A 22,906-nucleotide genomic window follows, 5' to 3' on the forward strand; every position below is an offset into this window, starting at 1 on the left:
CAATGAACATAGGAGTGCATATGTATTTACAAATAAATGTTTTCAAATTTTTTGGGTAGATACCCAGACAAGAGGCTGCTGGGTCATATAGTGACTCTATTCTTACTTTTTTGAGGAACCTTTATTTACTGTTTTCCTAGTGGCTGTACCAGTTTACATTCCCACCAGCAGTGAATGAGGGGCCATACATTTATCTTCTTTTTTATATATATATATATTATTGATTTTTTACAGAGAGGAAGGGAGAGAGATAGTCAGAAACATTGATGAGAGTGAAACATCGATCAGCTGCCTCCTGCACATCTCCTACTGGGGATGTGCCCGCAACCCAGGTACATGCCCTTGACCGGAATCGAACCTAGGACCCTTGAGTCCGCAGGTCGACGCTCTATCCACTGAGCCAAACCGGTTTCAGCTACATTTATCTTCTTGATTAAGATTGCTGAACTTTAATCTTATCACATTCATTCACTTAGTCATTCAATAAATATTATTGGAGAACTACCATGTGGCAGGCACTGGTCCGGGTGTTAGCAATGCATAAAGCTTATACTGTGGTCTTCTTTAAGTATTTTGCTATAAGGCATGTTATTTTGTTCATTTTTATTCTAGTAAGTTGGAAAGTTTTTTTTAACAAACTTTTCTTTACTTTTAATAACAAGTATAAATCAGCCTCTCATTGATGCCACTTTTAAAATGAAAATTGACTTATTTTTTTCTGCATTCTCCACCCAATTTCTGCATTTTTGTTGATATCTGAATTTAATTATTAGTTAATATTATTATTTTACTAACATAATTATATTTTCCTCATACTTTCAATAATGTCTTCTGACATTTGCATTATATTTTAAAAGAATATGAAAAATGATTCAGAATTCTTTATAATACTCATTTAGTTGCTCAAAATCGGTATTTTTAATGTACTGTGGTTTTTCTCTTTTTAAAAAATAATTATCCTTGTATTGACTACTGGACTGTCTTCTAATAGTTCTTATAGGAAAAATATATTCCTTGTATATTTCACAAACCCTTGCATGGCTGAAATGTGTTTTCCTTGACTTTACATATGAACAGTAGCTAGGCCGAATATAAATTTTTGCTCAGGGGAGTATAATCTTTTGCCACCAAAACAGCTTTTGGCATTCATAGTCATAAAGGAGAAGTCTGATTTTTGTTCCCACAGTAACTTCGTTTTTCACTTTCATGTGACTGGGTGTTGGCCTCTTTTCATTTCTTTTGCTGGTAACTTAGTGTGTCCTACCTGATTTTGGAAATTTAAATCCTGCTTTAGATTAGAAAGTTTTACCTACCTTTTGACTATTGCGAGTTCTCATATGTTTAGTTCCCTCCTTTTGGAGGTCCTATTCTGTGTACGTTGAGTCCCCTGGATGTTTCTTTCACTTAAAGAAATCAATTCTTATTTTCATGTCTCTATCTACGGACTTCTGGTAGAATTCCCAAGGTGGCTTGATTTTTCTGCGGGACCTAAGTTTGCAGTTTATTGTCTTCATTGCCATTTTTAATTCAACAAAAGTTCATCTTTGTACAATCTTTACTGATCAGACATATGCCGAAGCAATTTCTTCACCGATACCGCTCTTAGGATAATGTAAACTAAAGAGGTATTTTTAATTCATTCAACAGTATTCTCTTAAGCAAATATGTATGTCAAGTGCTGTGCTGGGCACTGGAGATCCTGTGGTGAGTCATCCATTGTGCTCTTCCAAGGAACACGCAGTCTAAAGGGAGATATAGACAAGTCAACAGGCAAGTGAAATAGAAGGTGGAGTGTGCTTTGATAGTGAGCTGTGGAAGGACATGGGGCCTTCCTGGGAGGGCAGGGTCTTGTGCGCAGAGGCAAGGACGCTCCTAGAGTGAGTGATTCTAAATTCAGATCTGAAATGAAGGAGGGGGAAGCCTGGGAATAAGTGATCAAAGAAATTTCTGTGTTGTTTTACGTGCTTATTTAAATTTTGTTTAAATGTGAATGTGTATGAATCCATGTCTCTTGTTAACAAGCTATCATGTAAACTTTTTAAAAAAATTTTTAATTTTTTAGAGCAGTTTTAGGTTCTAAACAGCACAATTGAGGGGAAGATTTCTCACACACTCCCTGCTCCCACACATACATATTGTCTGCCCCCCATTATCAACATCCTCCCTAGAGTGGTACATTTGTTACAATTGCTGAACCTTCACTGACACACTATAATGGCACAAAGTCCATAGTTTATACTTTGGTTCATTCTTGGTGTTGTACATTCTATGAGTCTAGACAAATGTATAACGACATGTATCCACCATTATGGCATCATACCGAGTATTTTCACTGCCCCCAAAATCCTCTATGTTCCACTTATTCATTTCTCCTCCTACACCCCTGCACCAACCCCTGACATCCGCAACTAATCTTTTTACTCTCCATAGTTTTGCCTTTTCTAAACTGTTGTCTGGTTGGGACCATTCAATATTTAGCTTTTTCAGATTGATTTCTTTCACTTAGTAATATGCATTTAAGGTTCCTCCATGTCTTTTTATGACTTGATAGCTTATTTCTTTTTAGCACTAAATAATATTCCATTTTCTAGATGTACCATAGCTTATTGAACCATTCACCTACTAAAGGACAACTTGGTTGCTTCCAAGTTTTGGGAGTTATGAATGAAGCTGCTATAAACATTCATGTGCAGATTCTTGTGTGAACATAAGTGTTTAGCCTCCTTGGGGAAGTACCGGGGATCACGTTTGCTGGATCTTACCATAGAGTATGTTTATTTTATAAGAAACTAACAAGCTTCCAAAGTGCCAGTACCATTTTGCATTCCCACTAGCAATGAATGAGAGGTTCTGTTTTTCCACATCCTTGCTAGCATTTGGTATTGTCAGTGTTCCAAATTCTGGCCATTCTAATAGGTATGTGGTGGTATTTCATTGTTGTTTTAAGAGTATAAAACATTTTAAAGTAGGAGCTATCTTGAAGTTGCATTTGTTTTGCATGCTCTTCATTGAATGGTAGACAATGCCTTCGAGTCATTATACTCGTGAAGTACTTAGCAGGTTGTAAAATGTCATCATGAGGTGAGACCTGAGATCATTCAGCCGGCTCAACCTCCTATTCTAAAGGAAAGAAAACAACATCTCCGATAAATTAAATGACCCACCCAGGACAGAACCAGAGCCTGAGCCAGATGGCAGCCCGCATCCACTGAATCCTAATCCAGGCTCAGTCCAGTAACTCTGAACCAGTGATTTTATGTGAGTCATCACTGATGTCTTTGCAATTTTCACATCTCTTTTTTTTCTTGTATAAAAAGAGATAATAGCTATCTCATCAGATGAGTAGAAATAAAAAATGATTATCATAAGGGATTTTTTGATTAATTAGAAATGTAGAAATGCTTATTAATACTTTGAGTACTGTTATAAACAGTATTAAAAACACATATAACAATAAGGCAAGGTTCCTGTGGCCTTGAAACTCAGAGACTTGTCTGCAACAACTCATTTCCAAGGATTTTACTCTCAGGAGTTCAACTCAGTATAGAGTTTGCTATCATTTTTCACCTTGTATTTATGTTGCACCTCCATATGAGGAGCTTAAAGAGCTTTACAGACATTAGCTTCTTAATCCTCCCAAAACCTCTCTAAGACAGGGCAGAAGCATAAATCATTATTCCCATCTGGAAAAAAAATAGCCTAACTCATTTCTCTTAATTTCACTGATGCTCTAAACTGTTGATTAAATCCTAATTTATACCCTGTACATTTAGAATATCAAATGCTCTTCCCCAAGGATATTTTTCTTTCTTTTTGAATTTAATGTCATCAGGATAAGTGTAAAAATAGATTGACAGGTCTGATGTTAGAAGCTTCTTTGAGAAACATAGGATAGAGAGTAACCGGTTCCTCTCATGCTCTCCTCCTTTTATCAAAATGTTCTTTATTGCCCTTCAGTCATTACAGGAGAAATGACTTTTAGAATTAAAGGGATGTTTCAAGACTCATTCATTCCTTTATCTGTTAGTCAAGACCAACCAGCAAGAGAACCAATGGCTATTCATTCAATCATTCTATCCTAATTTTCAATAAAACACTGGTGCAACAGACTCCTAAGTTTTATGAAAACAACAATGGAAGTTAAAATTTCAACCTCATCTATATGGGTTAGGCATGTGGTTCTCACTATAAAAATATTTGGAATTAGATTTTCAAGATGTTAGAATATGACCAAGACATGAGCAGAATCTGAGACCAAGTAAGATTAATTCTTGCAAATAATAGCAACAACACACTTGTCCAATTAAAGCAGTTGCCTACAATTCTGGTTAGGAAAACAAATAAAATGATAAAGACAAAATAAAATTAATATTCCATCATCCCTGGAAGTTCATCAGAGGAGATGAGAGTCCACTTACAACTGAGAGATGTTCAAGGTTGTGTTTTACTATTTTTTGAAAAGTCTATCTCAGACCACCATATGATATTTTTCCTGTCTCATAATAGAATTAGGTTATGTAATAATCTGACACCAGGAGATGGTAAAGGCCAAAGGAGTATTGTTTTTCAGAGAAAGGGTTTGGAGGACATATAAGAGTTACATAATTTACTTGAGATCACACAACTAGTTACTCAAACTAGCGGAAGACTAAACTATGATTTTTCACTCAATCTAAATTGCTTCTCAAATGTTCAACTAAAACACCTTTGTGCTCAGATGACTTCTCTTCTGTCTTGTTGCCAAAATATTAGATGGAACGAATGAGAGGACTACCACCCCCCGCCCCCCCCCCCCATGCCACGTGTTCATTATTCTTTGGGGGAGCAGGCAGGAGAAAGATATGGTGTCTCTTCTCAGAAGAAAAAAATATATATATCCCTCTAAAAGGAAAATTAGCACTATTCAAGAAAATGTTCTCAAAAAATTCTCCTGGACCTCTGTTTTGATTTAGCTATGGGGGTGTTTAAAGAAAGAAGTTCTTATTACATTTCCTTTTCACAAGGGTCCAGAATATTGCTTTGAGCTAAATAATCATTATAGCAATTTGCCAGTTAGCTAATATTTAGCATCTCTCTGCTACCTAATATAAGAGTTGGAAAGTGTTTGGCCTTTATATATTAGTTAAACTTCTAAATGATCCTAGAGTGTGGTTAGTATTACTGCACATCTGGGAATACTGACAACTGGTAGGAAAGAGTTGGGTTTCCCTGGGCTTCCACAACAAACACAAAGGGAAAAGCTAAGATGCAAATTCCCAGTGGTCCAAGCTCATAGGAAAATATCCTATTTCTTTTATATGCTATGAAAATAAAATCAGAAAAATGAAGTTTATAGAGCTGCCTGTACCTCAGCTTCTTCTAGGTTAGGGAGGAGTATATGAATGAACAGAAGGGTCTTTCTAATACTGACTTTTTGCCCCTAGTACCATTTTCTGCCTTTTTAAGTGGTGCTATACCCACAGCCCTAACTCTCTTCCTGCATTCTAACTGTGTCCCTAGCATTCTTGAATTCATTTATTTTCCATCTGTAGGATTGTGGAATTACAGGAATACTTCCCCACAATACCAATTCCTAGCTGTTATCCTTGAAGTAACACTCTGAACTTTGTGATGAGTTCCAGGAATGGCTTCATAGGAAATAAGAAGCAATTTCGCCAGAGATAGGTCTGGAAAAAATAGGGTTTGTTTGTTTGTTTAGAAGAGAAGGGTGAAGAGTAGCTAACTGTGTATGGACGAGAGAGCTAGAGAAATACCATGCATTAGAGTCAAGTGAGTCATGAAACTAATTATGCTAAGACTCTGTCCTCTCCTGGGTGTTTCACGTTATCCCTGGGAATTCCTCATGGGTCATCCTTGCTCCTGTGTTCTCTTGCTTTCCTTCCTAATAGTCTTTCATTCTCCAGGTGTGGTCTTTATTCTGATCCTTTTCTCGTATTGAGCCTCCAGGGTGTATGGCGCTACACCTTGTCATAAAGAATTCTTTTCCCCCTCTCCTCAGGACTGCACTGGCTCTTCCTTTGGCCTGGCCAGTAAACACGCAAAACCCATTAAGCACAGATGAGTTTAGGTACCGGGATGGACAGGTTACCTGGAGAAGAAAATCACCTTCATCCGGTCCCCAGAATTACTTTGAAATGGTTCCCATGGAATCAATACGAGATAAAAAGTACAATAGTGTAAATAGATTTCAAAATATAATAATGAAAAATAAATGGCAATTAATGCCTTATCTGCTCAGGAAAGGAGTGATGGTAGGATTTTAAGTAAAGGTATTTTGTGGTCGAATGGCTAAGTTGCATTTATACCCAGCAGCCTTTCCCCTTTATTGCTAAAAGTACCTTTCTATAATTGCAAACTGGTTTAGCATCTTTACAATAATGGGCATGTTTTTAAAAGATTATTGCCAAAAGTGCATTCCTTATTCCAGGGAGACTCTGTAATAGATACCAGCATTTTAGTAATGATACAAGCAATCTGTAAGCTATTACAGTTTTCTTCGGAGTAACTTAATCTTCATATTGTTTTGTATGTCTGGAATTTTAATAGTGTTTTTAATTTAGAAAAGGAAATATATAACATATTACTAATTGCATGTGAATATGAACTAAGCACAGGACCACTGAGCTTGATTCTTAAAAACAAACATATTTAAAAGTACTTAACCTAGTATAGGGAAAGTCACAGAGAAATTAAAGAATGCCACACAGGGATATCATCAGCTTCCATGGAATACCACATGAGGGTCTGCATTTTTAGAATGGTTATTATATTTTGGTTCACAGCTAAAAAAAAAAAAAAAATAGCTGAGGGGACTAGAAATACTCCTTTCCAAATATAATTAATATTTTTTCAATACATAAAGGTACAAACAAAACCAAAACCAAAAAAGAGTATTTATAGACGAATAATGACCTTTTTTTTCTTGATGACACCATTCAGTATTAATGAATAGTCCTGGTACTTAATGATTCAACTTAATTGGTGAGGACACTATATTGCAAGAAAAAGTAAGATTTTTTTCTAGGTCAAAGGTCAGGCTAATTAGGCCACAGAGGTAAAGGTGACTGACCTTTGGACCTCACTGCTACCTAGATGAACAGAGGGGAGATGATTTTTCTTACATATGAAAGTATTCACTGAAAATATTTTATTTTAAATGGTTATAAGAAATCATTTAGTGTTGGAATCTAGACCTGTATTATCATGTACAATTTTAAAATTATTTTGGCACAAATCCTAGATCCTCTTCAAGGAGCCAATAGAGATGTGCTTGGCAATCCAATTCAGGAGCTTTAATACTATTTTTAAAATCTAGTTTTTACATTAAATAAGGCAGTTTGTTATTTTGATAGAAGTTATAATCTACTTAAAACTGTCATTCTCTGTTTCTGACTTGCAATTAGATGGTATTTCCAAAATGTCAGACCTAGATTCTGCTTCTATCATCATCATAATAAAATGTGACAGCCAAGATATTATATCAATACCTTTTCCATAATTAGCAATAAGGATCCTGACAAGGGTTAACTAGAAAAGTTTCATAAACATTTTTCTGCAAATGGTCCTGATGGCAGTACTACGCTTTTAAAATCTGCTAACGTAGCAAAGACTCATGACAACCAGGAGACAAATCTATGAGCAAAACTGTTTGGAGAGAATAGTTTTGTAGTGTATGATATATGTTATGTAAATGAGCTTATTAGGACTCTCATCTATTTTATTATTGGTGACCAATTTAATAGAGGCATTTAAAAAACAATATTTCTGCCTGACTTCTAGAAATGAAGAAGATACATTGATATAATTGAGAGCAAATGATTGCATGTCGTGCCATTTAATCATGTCATTTTTCAATTGCTATTTTTTGCACTTCACTGCATGCTTATAGAATATTTAGTTTCAATATAGATTAAGTCCCAGGGTTTGCAATGGAGCTGAGTTCCTGTATTGCCTGACATTTTCTTTTAAGTTTGGAATCAGTTAAAACACATAGATGTCATTTGCCCACATTTTCTTTAAAATATGCAAGACATCATTCATACTTCACTTAGGTATTTTAATTTTTGGCTGTCTTGAAGGATTACTCCTTTACAATTTCAGGATGGAAATTTTTATTTGCAACTTACTAGGTATTAAGTTAAGCACATAATTGGTTCAAGAATGAAGCTATAAGGACCAAAAGATCTGCTGACCCCTTGTTGGAAACTTTGATAATCATTTGTCTAATGAATGTTTCCTACTTTTGTTCAGTCTCTTCTTTATTTTTTATATAAATTATAGCTTTCTCAGAAAAGAGATTATCTCCCACTGTCTGCTATAATATGAGGTTCTTGAGGGCAGAAAGTTTTGTCTATTTTGTTCACTGATGTATCTCAAACACTCAGAAGAGTGCCCGTTATAGTCGATGTTTAATAAATATTTGTTTAATGAACGGATTAGTATTTTTTACATTTCTGCTATCATAGCTACCCTTAAGAGTTGCATAGATTACTAATTATTAACATATTTGCAGGATGATGAATGGGTAGAAGATAGAACCTGAATGGTGTACAAAAGTTGTTGGCGCTCTTAATAACAATAATTTTATTTATGGCTGTTGCCACTTCTGCTTAGGAGTCAGGGGCAGAGATAGTCTGATAATGTGGAAATCTTATAAGTTTTTCAGCTCTCTTATGAAAGGCAGTGTAGCAAAGTGTTTTTGCGAATTGGCTCTGAATTCTGGTTGCATGGTTTACAATTCTGCTTTTGGCATTGTTAGCTGTGTTATCTCTGGTCAGATACTTAATCTCTCTGTGTCTCCATTTCTTCACTTATAAAATAGGAGATGACAGCAATATATATTTCATAGTACTGTTGTGAGGATTAAATGAGTCAATACATATAATATACTTAAAAATTCATAGCATACAGAAATACAAAAATGTTTGTCATTAGGAGATTAGTGAAAATAGCTAATAAAATAGCTAAAAACAGTGCTTTCGCAATTAATAAGACAATGATTGTTGGTTATTACTTTGCATTGAAGTAAATCTTGATTAAAAATTTAAAGAAAACAACATTTTTATTTTGTACTGTTTCAGGTATATGTAGTCAACTCAGAATGATCTTTGGTAAAGTATATGAAGTATATTTGATATGTCAGATCTCTCATATACTTTGTATTGGCACCAACAACACAATAGATTAAAATTTCATAAGATGTATATGACTATATATGAAACTCATCACTGAAATACTTAGACATAACTAACATTTTTAACTTTCACATTTTCTTCAGCTTCTTTTCCAGATCCATGGTCTACTTTTCTGTTTAGGTTTTATGCTATTTCTAGAAGTATGATAGCTATATTTTAAAAAGGTACTGCATTATTTTTTATTATATAGAAGAATGTCTTATCTGAGATTTATAGGTTTGTGGTTATGACTCTATTCCAGGAAACTATATAGTCATTACTTTTTAAAAAAAAATTAAAGCTCTAAGTTTGCTTTTGTGGATGTGTTAGTCTGTGTATTGATCCAGGGTTGCAAAACCATGATGGCTGTATGGTATTAATAATATTATAGGGTCTGTTGTTATGACACATTCTAAAAGAATGGTAAATTCTCTGGTTATATAATCAGTTATGTGATTGATAATATATACCTGGACTTACCAAGTGATTTTTAAAAATAACATCTTTACTGAAATTTAATTCACATACCATAACATCTAATTTCAGAATGTTTTCATCACCCCCAAAAGAAATCCCCTATGCATTAGCACTCCCTATTCCCCCAGGACTGCAGTTCCTGGTAACCACTAATATACTTTCTGTTTCTGTACGTTTGCCTATTCTGGGCATTTTATATAAAATAGAATCGTACAATATGTGGTCTTTTGTGACTAGTTTCTTTCACTTAGCATAATTTTTCAAGGTTCATCCATGTTGTAGTATGTATTGGTATGTATTAGGACTTCATTCATTTTTATTGCCAAATAATATTTTGTTGTATGGATGTACATTTATTATCCATTCATCCATTGATGAGTATTTGTGTTTTTCCACTTTTTGGCTATTATGAATAATGCAGTTATGCATAGTTGTCTACAGGTTTTTGTGTGTTTTTCATGTTTTCAATTTTGGAGGCATATACTTAGGAGAGAAATTGTTGGATCATATGGTAATCCTATGTTTAACTATTTAAGGAAATATAATATGGGTTTCTCTACATCCCCACCAACATTATTTCTGGGTTAGTTTGTGTGTGTTTTTTCTGGTGAGGGCATCCTAGTAGGGGTGAAGTAGTATCTAATATTGTGATTTAGATTCACATTTCCTTGATGACTAATAATGCTGAATGTCTTTTCATATATTTATTGGCCACTTGTATGTCTTCTTTGTAGAAATGTTCATTCAAATATTCTGCCCATCTTAAAAGTTGAGTTACTTGTCTTTATATTGTTGAGTTTTAAGAGTTCTTTATATATTCTGGATTCAAGTCCTTTATCAAACACATAATTTTCAGATATTTTCTCCCATTCTGTAGCTTATCTTTTTACTTTCTTTTTTTTTTTTTAATCCTCACCTGAGGATATTTTCCATTGATTTTTAGAGAGAGTGGAAGAGAGAGGGAAAGACAGAGAGAAATAACGATTGGGCCCTGGTTGCCTCCTGTACGAGTCCCAACCAGGGCCCTTGACGGAAATCAAACCTAGGGTCCTCTGGTCTGTAGGTCGACATTCTATCCACTGAGTCAAACTGGTTAGGGCTTTTTTTACTTTTTTATGGTGTCATTTAAAGACCAAAAGTGTTTACTTTTGGACAAATTAATTTTAATCAAAATTAATTTGTCCAAAAGTCACTTGCACTTTTGGTGTGTTATCTAAAAAAACATTGCCTAGCCCAATGTCATGAGGATTTACACCTATGTTTTCTTTTAAGATTGTTTTAGCTGTAGCTCTTATATTTAGGTCCAAGATCCACTTTGAGTTACTTTTGCATATGGTGTGAGGTAGGAGTCCAATTCATTCTTTTACATGTGGATATCCAATTGTCCCAGCACCATTTGTTGAAAAGACTATTTTTTCCTGACTTAAATGTACCAAGAGCTTATTAAATTCCATTTATTTTTTAGTAAGCATTCAATATTTAATAATTAATACTCTATACTTAGCATAAACAAGCCTTTATAGCATAAATTAGCCTTGCTTTAATAAACATTACCTTGTCTAAATTATTACATGTTATATTTTGTTTGTACATCTGAACTTGATATTATGTGATGTCAATCTAAAGTACTCCCCCAACCACCACCACTTTCTATCATATCACCCTATTTTATTTTATAGCTGCTATCACTATCTGATATTTTCTTGTATATTTATTTGTTTTATTTCCAACTTCTCACCACATCTTCCTAACCACCACAAATTTGAATGTAAGTTCTATGCAAGCAGAAATCTTGTTGCTCACTGTTATATCCCCACCACTGAGAATAGTGCCTGGCACCCAGGAAGCACTCAATAAGTACATTTAGGTGGATTGATGGATAATGGAATTATGACTTTCATGATATTTCACTTGAACTTCCATTCTGTTTTAAAATGTTACAAAGGTTGTGGTTTCTGGACCTTTCCTTATGTGAATCCTGCAAATGTAATGCCTGTCCTCCCTTCTCCTCATTCACCTTTTTGATTTTCAGCAACTTTCACAGCCTACTTCTAATCCATGAATATCAGTCTTTCTCCTCCAGCTAGGAATGCTCTTCCTCATCCCCCAAGTCAATGCCCATCACTCAGCATGTATGTCCATTCCACAGTACATTCGGGTCACATCTTCAGTATTCACCAAGCACATCCACCTCCCTTGCCTCATTCAAAGCCTACAACAACCTGATGGGTTAGGTCATATCAAAAACCTTTGCTCTGCTTTGATTTCTCTCACTTTGAGGAGCCAGTGTCTTCACTTCATAGCCAAATTATAAGCACTTAGGAACAGGTACCACATCTTATTATATGCCTCTTAACCATCAATGACAATCCTATAATGAAAAGTATGGTGTTTGGCACATAATTTATACCAATAAATATTTATTGCTGTAAGAAATATTCTTAATGTGATCTTTGTTAACCTTGTCCCAAAATAATAATCCCAGACCAACCAAAGGCATCTTCTGAAAAATTATAGAGGTACCAATATAGCCTCTTGTATTTCCAACCTACTGTACATTTTTATTACACAGTGGCTGTAGGTATTAACATTATCCATATCTGATGCCTTATACCTTTCAAACAATCCTTGTGGCTTTGTTTTACTATGTAAGCTTTCTGAGAGCAAAGCTTCTATGTAATTTAGCACAATGCCATATGTGTTAGAGTTGTTCATTGCTAAATGATTTATTTGACAACATGACTAAAAGACAAATATCCCAAAATATGGTATTCAAACAACCTAACATATCAGCATTCTTTTTTTAAAAATATATTTTATTGATTTTTTACAGAGAGGAAGGGAGAGGGATAGAGTTAGAAACATCAATGCGAGAGAAACATCGATCAGCTGCCTCCTGCACACCCCCACTGGGGATGTGCCCACAACCAAGGTACACGCCCTTGACCGGAATCGAACCTGGGACCCTTCAGTCCACAGGCCGACGCTCTATCCACTGAGCCAAACCAGTTAGGTCAACATATCAGCATTCTTAATAATTATATTGAAAATTCTGGAGATTACCATGTCAATACTACTAATGTAAAGGTATCACTAGTCAAAAAGATCTATTCATTGATTGTGGATTCCATTTTTTCAGTCATTTGATTATGAAATTATAACTTGTAACTTCTTTTAAAAATCTGGTCTAACTAGATTAATTCTCCTATCTGAAAAGCTAAGTCCCTCTGTTTTCTTTAGACCAGTGGTCTCAAAATGTAGCATGCATAGTATAGATACATGCTACAGTAAGGATTAACATTATGCTAAGGCCTTGGTTTTCAACCAATGTACTGCAAGAATTTTTTAAAACATGCAATACCAGTCTATTTAGTCGGGAACACTGACCTCTTTCCCCTTAGATTTTCAAATTAAAAAAAAAATGACAACATCCAACATAAAAAAAGTGTACATGCATGGTTATCACCTGTAGGGTTCATTAAACTATGTTTCACTGGGGCCTGCCTCAGAGTTGCTGGTTCAGATGTGGAGTCCCACCAGAGTATTTGCATTTCCAACAAGTTCCCAGGTGTTACTAATGCTGCGTGACCTGGGGAACACACTCTAAGAACTTTGCTCTGGAAAACCTAGCAGATCAAGAGAAGACAGTTATCCACCTCATGAAATTAAAATGGTAAAATACAGAAAATGCAAAAAAGAAAAAAAGAAGAAAGAGTGTAAGTTACCCTTGCAGCAGGGAGATAGGGCTAACCACCTGACACTCTGTGAACTAGAAGACCTCACTTGTCCTTTTTCACTTTTCCTTTCTCTCTCCGCATATTTCCACACTCCAACCAGATCGAAGGCAGCATGTGTCATATGTGATGATCTAATCTTCTTTGTTGTTTTTGCCACACAGAAGGCATACTCAGTAAATATCATTAAACAATTGATCAATCTAGAGGGTAAAGTCATGTTTGACTTTATAAATGGAATTGCTTCATAAATAGTTTTTTTTTCTATTTGACAGATCAGCCAGAGTCTCACCACTTTATTACCTAATGATGTTACAATAACCTGCTGAATAAAATTATGTAAGAGATATGGAGACAAATTGCTTTGTAGTTTCTCAGCTAGATTTATTTATTTTTCTCTCTGTTTTTAACATGTACTTGGTTTGGGTATTTTTTAAAGTATTATTTTCCTTCTCATATCTCATTTCCCTATTTGGTTCTTACATTTAACTTATTGCACATTTTGGTCCTCAGTCTAATTATAGTTTTATTTTTTTATTTTAAGCTTACTTAAAAGCTTTTGTAAGAGATGACACTATTGTTTAATGTCATTTATATGACTACACAAGCAAATATACTCATTCTATGCAATATGTGTACCTTCTACACATATTTAATATATAATGAAAATAAAATACTGATATTCGGTGTCTTACCTTTGGCTTGATAATATGAATGATTTAAATAGTCAAAAAAGTTGACAGAGGAAGACCAGAGAGGGAAAAAAACAATTAACCAAAAACATCCCTTTGCACCATCATTGGTGAATTGAAAATCAAATTGACAGTCTGTAAGTGTAAAACAAAAACCTTCGGCCTGTTGGTAACTCTCTTGTTAACATGTCCCAAAAGATGTGTGGTGCAAGCATGTCAAACTCGCGGCTGGTGGGTTTGACATGCTTGAGGGTTGGAGATATGATCATTGTAAAGGAAAAAGCAATTTATAAATTCTTATTTTTACTTTTTTATACTTCTCATTTTTTTACAGCAAATCTGCCTGTTTAGTAACATGAGGAAACTAACTGGAAATGTAAAAATAAGTGAATAAAGTAGGTTGTCAGAAATTTAAAAGTAGCACACCAACCTATAGTCCAACAATTGGATTCTGAGATGACACTAAGCCAGTTACCTTCATACTAACTGAGAAAGCCTTGTAAGAGAAAATTGCCTAAATATTACCGAATAATAAGAATAACAAAATACAAAAGCACCTGGAATCTCTTTCTTATGCATATTAATAATTATTGTTTTTCTTTTTAAATTTTCTTGCCCTCTTTTGTCTTTGAACTTTTCTGGGAAGGCAATAAAACTGTGTTTGGGAACCAACATAATTTAATTAGATGTCAAGGAAAATGCTTCAAAATTGGCAATGAACAGCATTCCAACATTTTATGTTCCTTACTTCCTTTTCCAGTTAGCCCTGGCCCCCAACACACTTGGTACTCTCACTGCCCCAGGCCACTTGCTTCTAGTCCGTCTATTATTTATTTATTTATTTTTCTTATACATTTTTTTCTTTTTAAATGTATTTTTTATTATTGATAGTGTTACAGATATCTTCCATTCCCCCCCCTTTCCCCCCTCCCCTTAGTACCTACCCAACCCCCAGGTGTTCACTACCCTCAGACCTTCTATCCTTATAACCACCACCATCCAACTTGGACCACACTGTTTCCTTGACAATTTCACCAACTCTTCAAACAGCAACTTGCATAAACTCCTGTCAGCACTTCCCTTTCTGCATTATTCTCTTATTCTTTTTTAATTTTTAAAATTTCTTTATTGATTAAGGTATTACATATGTGTCCTTATCCTCCCATTACCCCCCGCCACTCATGCACTCACCTCCCTGTTGTCTGTGTCCATTAGTTAGGCTTATATGCTTGAATACAAGTCCTTTGGTTGATCTCTCCCCCTTACTCCCACCCTCCCCTACCTTCCCTCTGAGGTTTGATGTTCTGATCGATGATTCTCTGTCTCTGGATCTGTTTTTGTACATCAGTTTATGTTGCTCATTATATTCCATAAATGAGTGAGATCATGTGATATTTATCTTTCTCTGACTGGCTTATTTCACTTAGCATGATGCTCTCCAGTTCCATCCATGCTGTTGCAAATGGCAAGAACTTCTTTTTTACTGTAGCATAGTATTCCATTGTGTAGATGTACCACAGTTTTTTAATCCACTCATCTGCTGATGGGCACTTAGGCTGTTTACAAATCTTAGCTATGGTGAATTGTGCTGCTATGAACATAGGGGTGCATATATCCTTTCTAAGTGGTGTTTCTAGTTTCTTGGGGTATATTCCTAGAAGTGGGATCACTGGGTCAAATGGCAGTTCCATTTTGAGTTTTTTGAGGAAACTTCACACTGTTCTCCACAGTGGTTGGACCAGTCTGCATTTCCACCAGCAGTGCACAAGGGTTCCTTTTTCTCCACATCCTCACTAGCACTTGTCGTTTGTTGATTTGTTGATGATAGCCATTCTGACAGGTGTGAGATGGTACCTCATTGTTGTTTTGATTTGCATCTCTCGGATGATTAGTGACTGAGCATATTTTCATATGTCTCTTGGCCTTCCTTCTGTCTTCTTTAGAAAAATATCTATTTAGGTCCATTGCCCATTTTTTTTATTGGATTGTTTATCTTCCTTTTGTTAAGTTGTATGAGTTCCCTGTAAATGTTGGAGATTAAACCTTTATCAGTGATAACATTGGCAAATATGTTCTCTCATGCAGTGGGCTTTCTTGTTGTTTTGTTGATGGTTTCTTTTGCTGTGCAAAAGCTTTTTATTTTGATGTAGTCCAATTTGTTTATTTTCTCTTTAGTTTCCATTCCTCTAGGAGCAGTATCAGTGAAGAAATTGCTTCGGCATCTCTCTGAGATTTTGCTGCCTGTGGATTCCTCTAGTATTTTTATGGTTTCCCATCTTAGGTTTAAGTCTTTTTTCCATTTTGAGTTTATTTTTGTGTATGGTGTAAGTTGGTGGTCTAGTTTCATTTTCTTTGCATGTATTTGTTCAATTTTCCCAGCACCATTTATTGAAGAGACTGTCTTGACTCCATTGTATGTTCATGCCTCCTTTGTCTAATATTAATTGAGCATAGTGGTTTGGGTAAATTCCTGGGTTCTCCATTGTATTCCGTTGATCTATATATCTGTTCTTGTGCCAGTACCAGGCAGTTTTGAGAACAGTGGCTTTGTAATGCAGCTTGATATCTGGTATTGAGATCCCACCTACTTTGTTCTTCTTTCTCAGGATTGCTGCAGCTATTCGGGGTTTCTTTTTATTCCAGATGAATTTTTGGCAAGTTCATTCTAGGTCTGTGAAATATGCCGTTGGTATTTTAATGGGGATTGCATTGAATCGATAGATTGCTTTGGGTAGTATGGACATTTTGATGATGTTGATTCTATCAATCCATGAACACAGTATGTTCTTCCATCTGTATATGTCTTCCTCTATCTCTTTTTTCAGTGTCCTGTAGTTTTCCACATATAGGTCTTTTACCTCCTTAGTTAAGTTTATTCCTAGGTATCTTAATTTTTTTGGTGCGATGGTAAATGGGATTGCTTTTTTAGTCTCTCTTTCTGTAAGTTCATTTTTGGTGTATAGAAATGCCATAGATTTCTTGGCATTAATTTTGTATCCTGCTACATTGCCAAATTCATTTACTAAATCTAATAGTTTTTTGATGGAGTCTTTAGGGTTTTTTAAGTATAATATCATGTCATCTGCAAATAAGGACAGTTTTACTTCTTCTTTTCCAATTTGGATGCCTTTTATTTCTTCTTCTTGTCTAATTGCAATGGCTAATACTTCCAGTATTATGTCAAACAGGAGTGGTGAAAGTGGACATCCCTGTCTTGTTCCTGTTCTTAGGGGAAATGATTTTAGTTTTAGTCCATTGAGTATGATGTTGGCTGTGGGTTTGTCATATATGGCTTTTATTATGTTGAGGTATGATCCTTCTATTCCTACCTTGCTGAGAGTTTTTATCAAGAAAGGGTGTTGGATTTTGTCAAATACTTTTTCTGCATCAATTGATATGACTATGTGATTTTTTATCTCTCAATTTGTTTATGTGATATATCACGTTTATTGATTTGTGGACATTGTACCATCCTTGCATCCCTGGGATAAATCCCACTTAGTCATGGTGTATGATCTTTCTGATGTACTGCTGGGATTTTGTTGGATTTTGTTGAGGATTTTGGCATCTATGTTCATGAGGGATATTGACCTGTAATTCCCTTTCATTGTATTGTCTTTATCTGGTTTTGGTATTAGGGTGATGCTGGCTTCATAGAATGAGCTTGGAAGTGGTCCTTCCTCTTGAATTTTTTTGGAATTGTATGAGGAGGATAGGTTTTACAATCATAGTAGGGGACTTACTATACCATTGACATCACTGGATAAATCCTCTAGACAAAAAATCAGCAAAGAAACAGCAATCCTAAATGACTCACTAGATCAGATGGATTTAATTGACATCTTCAGAGCATTTCACCCCAAAACCATGGAATATACGTTCTTATCAAGTGCACATGGGACATTTTCAAAAATAGACCACATAATGGGTCACAAGCAAAGTCTCCCCAAATTCAAGATTTAAATCATATCAAGAATTTTCTCAGACAACAATGGCATAATATTAGAAATAAACTACAATAAAAACAATCCAAAAAATTCAAACACTTGGAAGCTGAATAGCATGCTATTAAACAATGATTGGGTTACTAAAAGAGATCAAAGAAGAAATTTAAAATATCCTGGAAATGAATGACAATAAAAACACAACAATCCAAAATCTATGAGACACAATGAAAGCAGTCCTAAGAGGGAAGTTTATAGCTCTACAGGCCTACCTCAAAATAAAAAAAAAAAAGAAAAAAGAAAAAATGGCAATAAATCATCTAACTCTACAACTCAAAGAATTAGAAAGAGAGCAACAAGAAAAGCCCAGAGTGATCAGAAGAAAGGAGATAATAAAGATCAGAGCAGAAATGAATGACATAGAGACAAAAAAAAAAAAAAACTAATAAAAAATATCAATGAAACCAAGAGCTGGTTCTTTGAAAGGATAAACAAGATTGATGAACCTCTAGCCAGGCTCACTCACCAAGAAGCAAAGAGAGAGGACCCAAATAAACAAAGTCAGAAATGAAAGAGGTGAAATAACACCAGACCCCACAGAAATACAAAGGATTGTTTAAAAAGTTAAAAAATATACTATGAACAACTCTATTCCAACAAACTAGACAACCTGGAGGAAATGGACATATTTCTAGAAAAATACAACCTTCCAAACTCAATCAGGAAGATTCTAAAAATCTCAATAGGCCGATAACTATGGAAGAAATTGAAGCAGTCATAAAAAAGCTTCCAGCTATTGTTCTTATTTGTATAGTCCACCTCTAGTAGACTCTCAGCTCCTGGAGAGAAGGAGCAGTAACCTGCTTCTTTTTGAAGCCTGTGTGCCTGAAACAGTGCCTAGCTGATGGAAGGTGCAATATACATTTGAGGAGGTCTGGGAGACAGGAATACTAGTACATTTGTCTTATTTCTGTGCCTTAACTAGATTGCTTAGTTTGGGTTTCTGTTTAAAAGTACATTTCCCTGAAAATGGAAGACAAAAAGGGTTATAATCATTTGTTCCTATGTAGTTATATTTCACATTTCTCTATGCATAGTTTATCATGGAAAGAATATATACTACAGAGTCTAAGAAACACTGCTAGAGAATGCACTGATTTCATTTAGTATGTGTTTGTGATTATAAATAAATACGTATATTTTAATGGTTGTCACGGTAACCCATTTATGTAAAAGAATGTATTTTATCAATTATATCTCCTAGATATAAAAAGTACTGAAAAATACATTGGTCAAGTAAAATTCCCAATTTAACCCTCCTTTTTATAGTACTATGACTCCTCAAGTGTGCATATAAGATAAATTTTTTATTTAGAATATAGACTAAGTTCTTCGGATATTTTTTTTTTAAATATATTTTATTGATTTTTTACAGAGAGGAAGGGAGAGAGATAGATAGTTAGAAACATCAATGGGAGAGAAACATCTACCAGCTGCCTCCTGCACATCTCCCACGGCGGATGTGCCCGCAACCCAGGCACATGCCCTTGACCAGAATCGAACCCGGGACCCTTCAGTCCGCAGGCCGACGCTCTATCCACTGAGCCAAACCGGTTTTGGCGTTCTTCGGATATTTAAAGAAAAAAATTTACAATTGTGAAGACCCAAAAATCAAATATTGAATATGAACAATTTTTAAAACAGTTGAGAGAGAGATAGAGAAAGAGAGAGAGAGAATATGTGTGGGGGTGGGACAATTAGCAGGATTGGAGCTATGGAAGCAATGCCTGTTGCTTTAGTAGACCTTAGGTTTATGTTGAATGTCTGGAGGTTTCTCCTCATTCAGCATTGAGCTAATGAATAGCATCAGTAAAGAATTTTGTCAGACCCTGTGGTTACTGTCAGGAGTTATATAGGAAAATAGTAATGAACCCTAGGAAAAGAAATAAGGGTAAGTTCAGGAAACATAACTAAAAATGCCACATTGGTATAAATTGAATAATAAAATTCCTAGTCATATTTTGCCATAAATAGAGGTTTGAGAAATTGTCACTCACCTCATTTAAAATTCAGAAATATTAAGGGTACAGGGTTCTCTCATTATAGAAATAATAGAATTCCAGCTATTACTGAGTTAGGGTCATTTAAATGGCTATAGCATGTACTATACCAATAAGTGGAACATCTGTATGAAATGTCCACCTGCTGATCTACTACCACTCTATGCACATTTCAGTGAGCCGCACTGAATCATTTTAGGACTTCTAATGAAGCCTTATCTAGATTAACATTTTAAGCACAAATACTTTCAGGCATTAAAAGTCTCACACTAAATGAAATTGCATTGTCTTGTTTACCCTTGTTGATTAATAAGCAATCTGTTAACTATTAGAACAGTCCGATTGTGGCAGTAGCAGGAGATTAGTAATGCAGCAATGTTTGATATAATCATCATTTCTCCTAAAGGCTTTGAATTAGAATATCACTTATATACTATCCGTAGGCAACAAAAAGATATAATATTTTTAGACATATGTATGCACTATTTTGCTTGAATCGTTCAGCTTAGGGTCACTACAGCAATACAAATGCTTCTGGGGGCAAAATGCTATTTTGATGCATGCATATCCTTCTTAAATAGTGTGAATATTTATTAAAAGGAAACAGAGCCAACAAATAGTGCAGTAATAATCCAGTATTCTAATTTCTGTTTTCAGAACATTACTGCTTTGTTAGTCAAGCTTCTGAAGAGCAATGTTGCTTATCTTCTTTTGTCAAATAATAGATGTTATATATATAAAATTCTTTAAAATCTTATTTAACTTATACCCAGCCAGCAGGAAACTAAACTTTTGGCCCCAAAAATATCTGAGAGTAAATTTGGAAAAAATTTTCTATTTGGAGAACTTCTGATTTTGTGTTTCCTGGGACTTTGAATCAAAACATTTAATCTGTTTGGCAATCATCTAACCCAATGATTTATTTTATTAAATTATAAATCACCTAGCTGTTAAGGTGGGACCCAACATTTTAGATGAAGAAATCAGTAAAAAAGGGAAGGGGATTTCGATGCAGCTAAATTGCTTGGCATTAGTTGACTGTCTATAAGAGACCTCCATCTAAAAGCGACTCCAGAGTCCTTCTTGTTCACTTGTTCATAGCTAAGCATATCACTACAATGATGGTGTAAGAGTGGGTTTCATGTCTTAGAAGACTCTGCCCTGTGAGCACTCATGGCTCGGCCCCCTCTGTGTTGCAGTCGCTCTGTGGTGAAATCAAGCAGCGGCGGCGTGGAGTGGCCTCCATCCTGCGGTTATGCCAGCACCTTCTGGATGGTGGGGAGACCTGCAACCTGAGCGCGGACCACCAGCCCATGCAGCTGATCATCGTGAATCTCGAGAGAAGGTGGGAAGCCATCGTTATGCAAGCCGTCCAGTGGCAAACACGGCTACAAAAGAAGATGGGAACGGAGTCGGTGAGTGAATTTTTTTTTTTTAAATATAATGATCTCTCATTTTTCTCAGAAAATATTCTTTCAGGGCTTAGAATATGTGTTCATTTTGCTAATTAAAGGGATAGCTATCTCCAACCACTAAAGTAAACTCCATTTATCATAACACAGATTTATTCACCTACTAATAAGATGCATTTTAGTGTATCTTGTGGTATTTTTTTTAAAATCACATGGATGTTTTGCTTAACCTTACCAAACAAAGCCATCAAATCTTTTCATCATTTCTTCACCAACAATATTACTTAACTAGAGGCCCGGTGCACGAATTTGTGCACCAGTGGGTTCTCTCAGCCTGGCCTGTGGGATCAGGCCGAAACCAGCTCTCCAACATCCTCTGAGGGGTCCCTGATTGTGAGAGGGGTCTCTGAGGGGCAGGCCAGGCCGAGGGACCCACCGGTGCACAATCGGGGCCAGGGAGGGATCAATGGAGGGCTCCAGGGCGTGTTCCACCCATCTCTCTCAGTCCGAATAGGCCGGACCCTAGTAGCAAGCTAATCTACCAGTTGGAGAGTCTGCCCCCTGGTGGTCAGTGCACATCATAGTGAGTGGTTGAGTGACCTTAGCATATCATTAGCATATTATACTTTGATTGGTTGAACAGATGACTGGACAACTGAACACTTAACATATTAGGCTTTTATTATATAGGGTCATAAAATACACGTGAAAATTTTCCTAAAAGGTGGCTTACCATTCTCAGAGCATATGGAGCAATGTGTATGTTCTGCAGATAAGGCCATGTAATAACATGTACTGTCTACCTTTTTTTTATGTGATATGTTAATATTTGTACAACAATCTCCATTGTTCCTGCTTGGAGCTTCTCCCAATAGAGTTGTGTTGCTGAGAAGTAGCATGTTTCCTCTTAAGAGTTTTCATGCAGTGCTTATGGTAAGGAAAATTTTAAGAATTTTCCAAATTTGCTATGATTCAAGCTGTTGCTAGATGAAGAAAATATATATAACTAGAATTGTTTTATTACAATATAGAATATGTACTTGTCCAGAAAACCTTTATATCCTTAAGGTAAAGGGTTTTGTGATAAAAAGATTGCATTCCCCAAATGACCTTGAAGTCAATATCTATTACTTGAAGACCCAATTGTTATGTTTGGCCTATGTACATGAAATACAAATATACATGCATACATAGAATGATAGAATGGAAGGTGTTTCTTGAATGTGTATATCATCAGTTCTATGTGTTTGGAAAGTTCAGTATTCAAAATTGAAAATCAAATGTAATAATCTTTTCTGAAAAATGCCTCTCCTATGAATTATAATTTCAACAAAGTCTTAATTTATAGTCTGATGTCTCTGGCATTGGGGACTGGGAACAGAAGAGACAATGAATCAGTAAGCCTTCTCGCTCT

At 35.4% G+C, this 22,906-nt stretch overlaps 1 protein-coding gene across 3 annotated transcripts in view; it reads left to right on the forward strand.

The window, feature by feature from the left end:
• AKAP6 (A-kinase anchoring protein 6) overlaps positions 1-22,906 on the forward strand; it is a 487,918-nt gene that overhangs the window by 411,725 nt on the left and 53,287 nt on the right. For all 3 annotated transcript variants that reach the window (XM_070427710.1, XM_070427731.1, XM_070427721.1), the window contains exon 12: positions 21,280-21,495. In XM_070427710.1, coding sequence (XP_070283811.1) covers positions 21,280-21,495 — 216 coding nt within the window. The remainder of the gene's footprint in view (positions 1-21,279; positions 21,496-22,906) is intronic.

The sequence above is a fragment of the Myotis yumanensis genome, unplaced genomic scaffold (genome assembly GCF_028538775.1).
Source record: "Myotis yumanensis isolate MYYU_CA2020_CCGP unplaced genomic scaffold, mMyoYum1.0.hap1 SCAF_1, whole genome shotgun sequence".
Taxonomy (NCBI): domain Eukaryota; kingdom Metazoa; phylum Chordata; class Mammalia; order Chiroptera; family Vespertilionidae; genus Myotis; species Myotis yumanensis.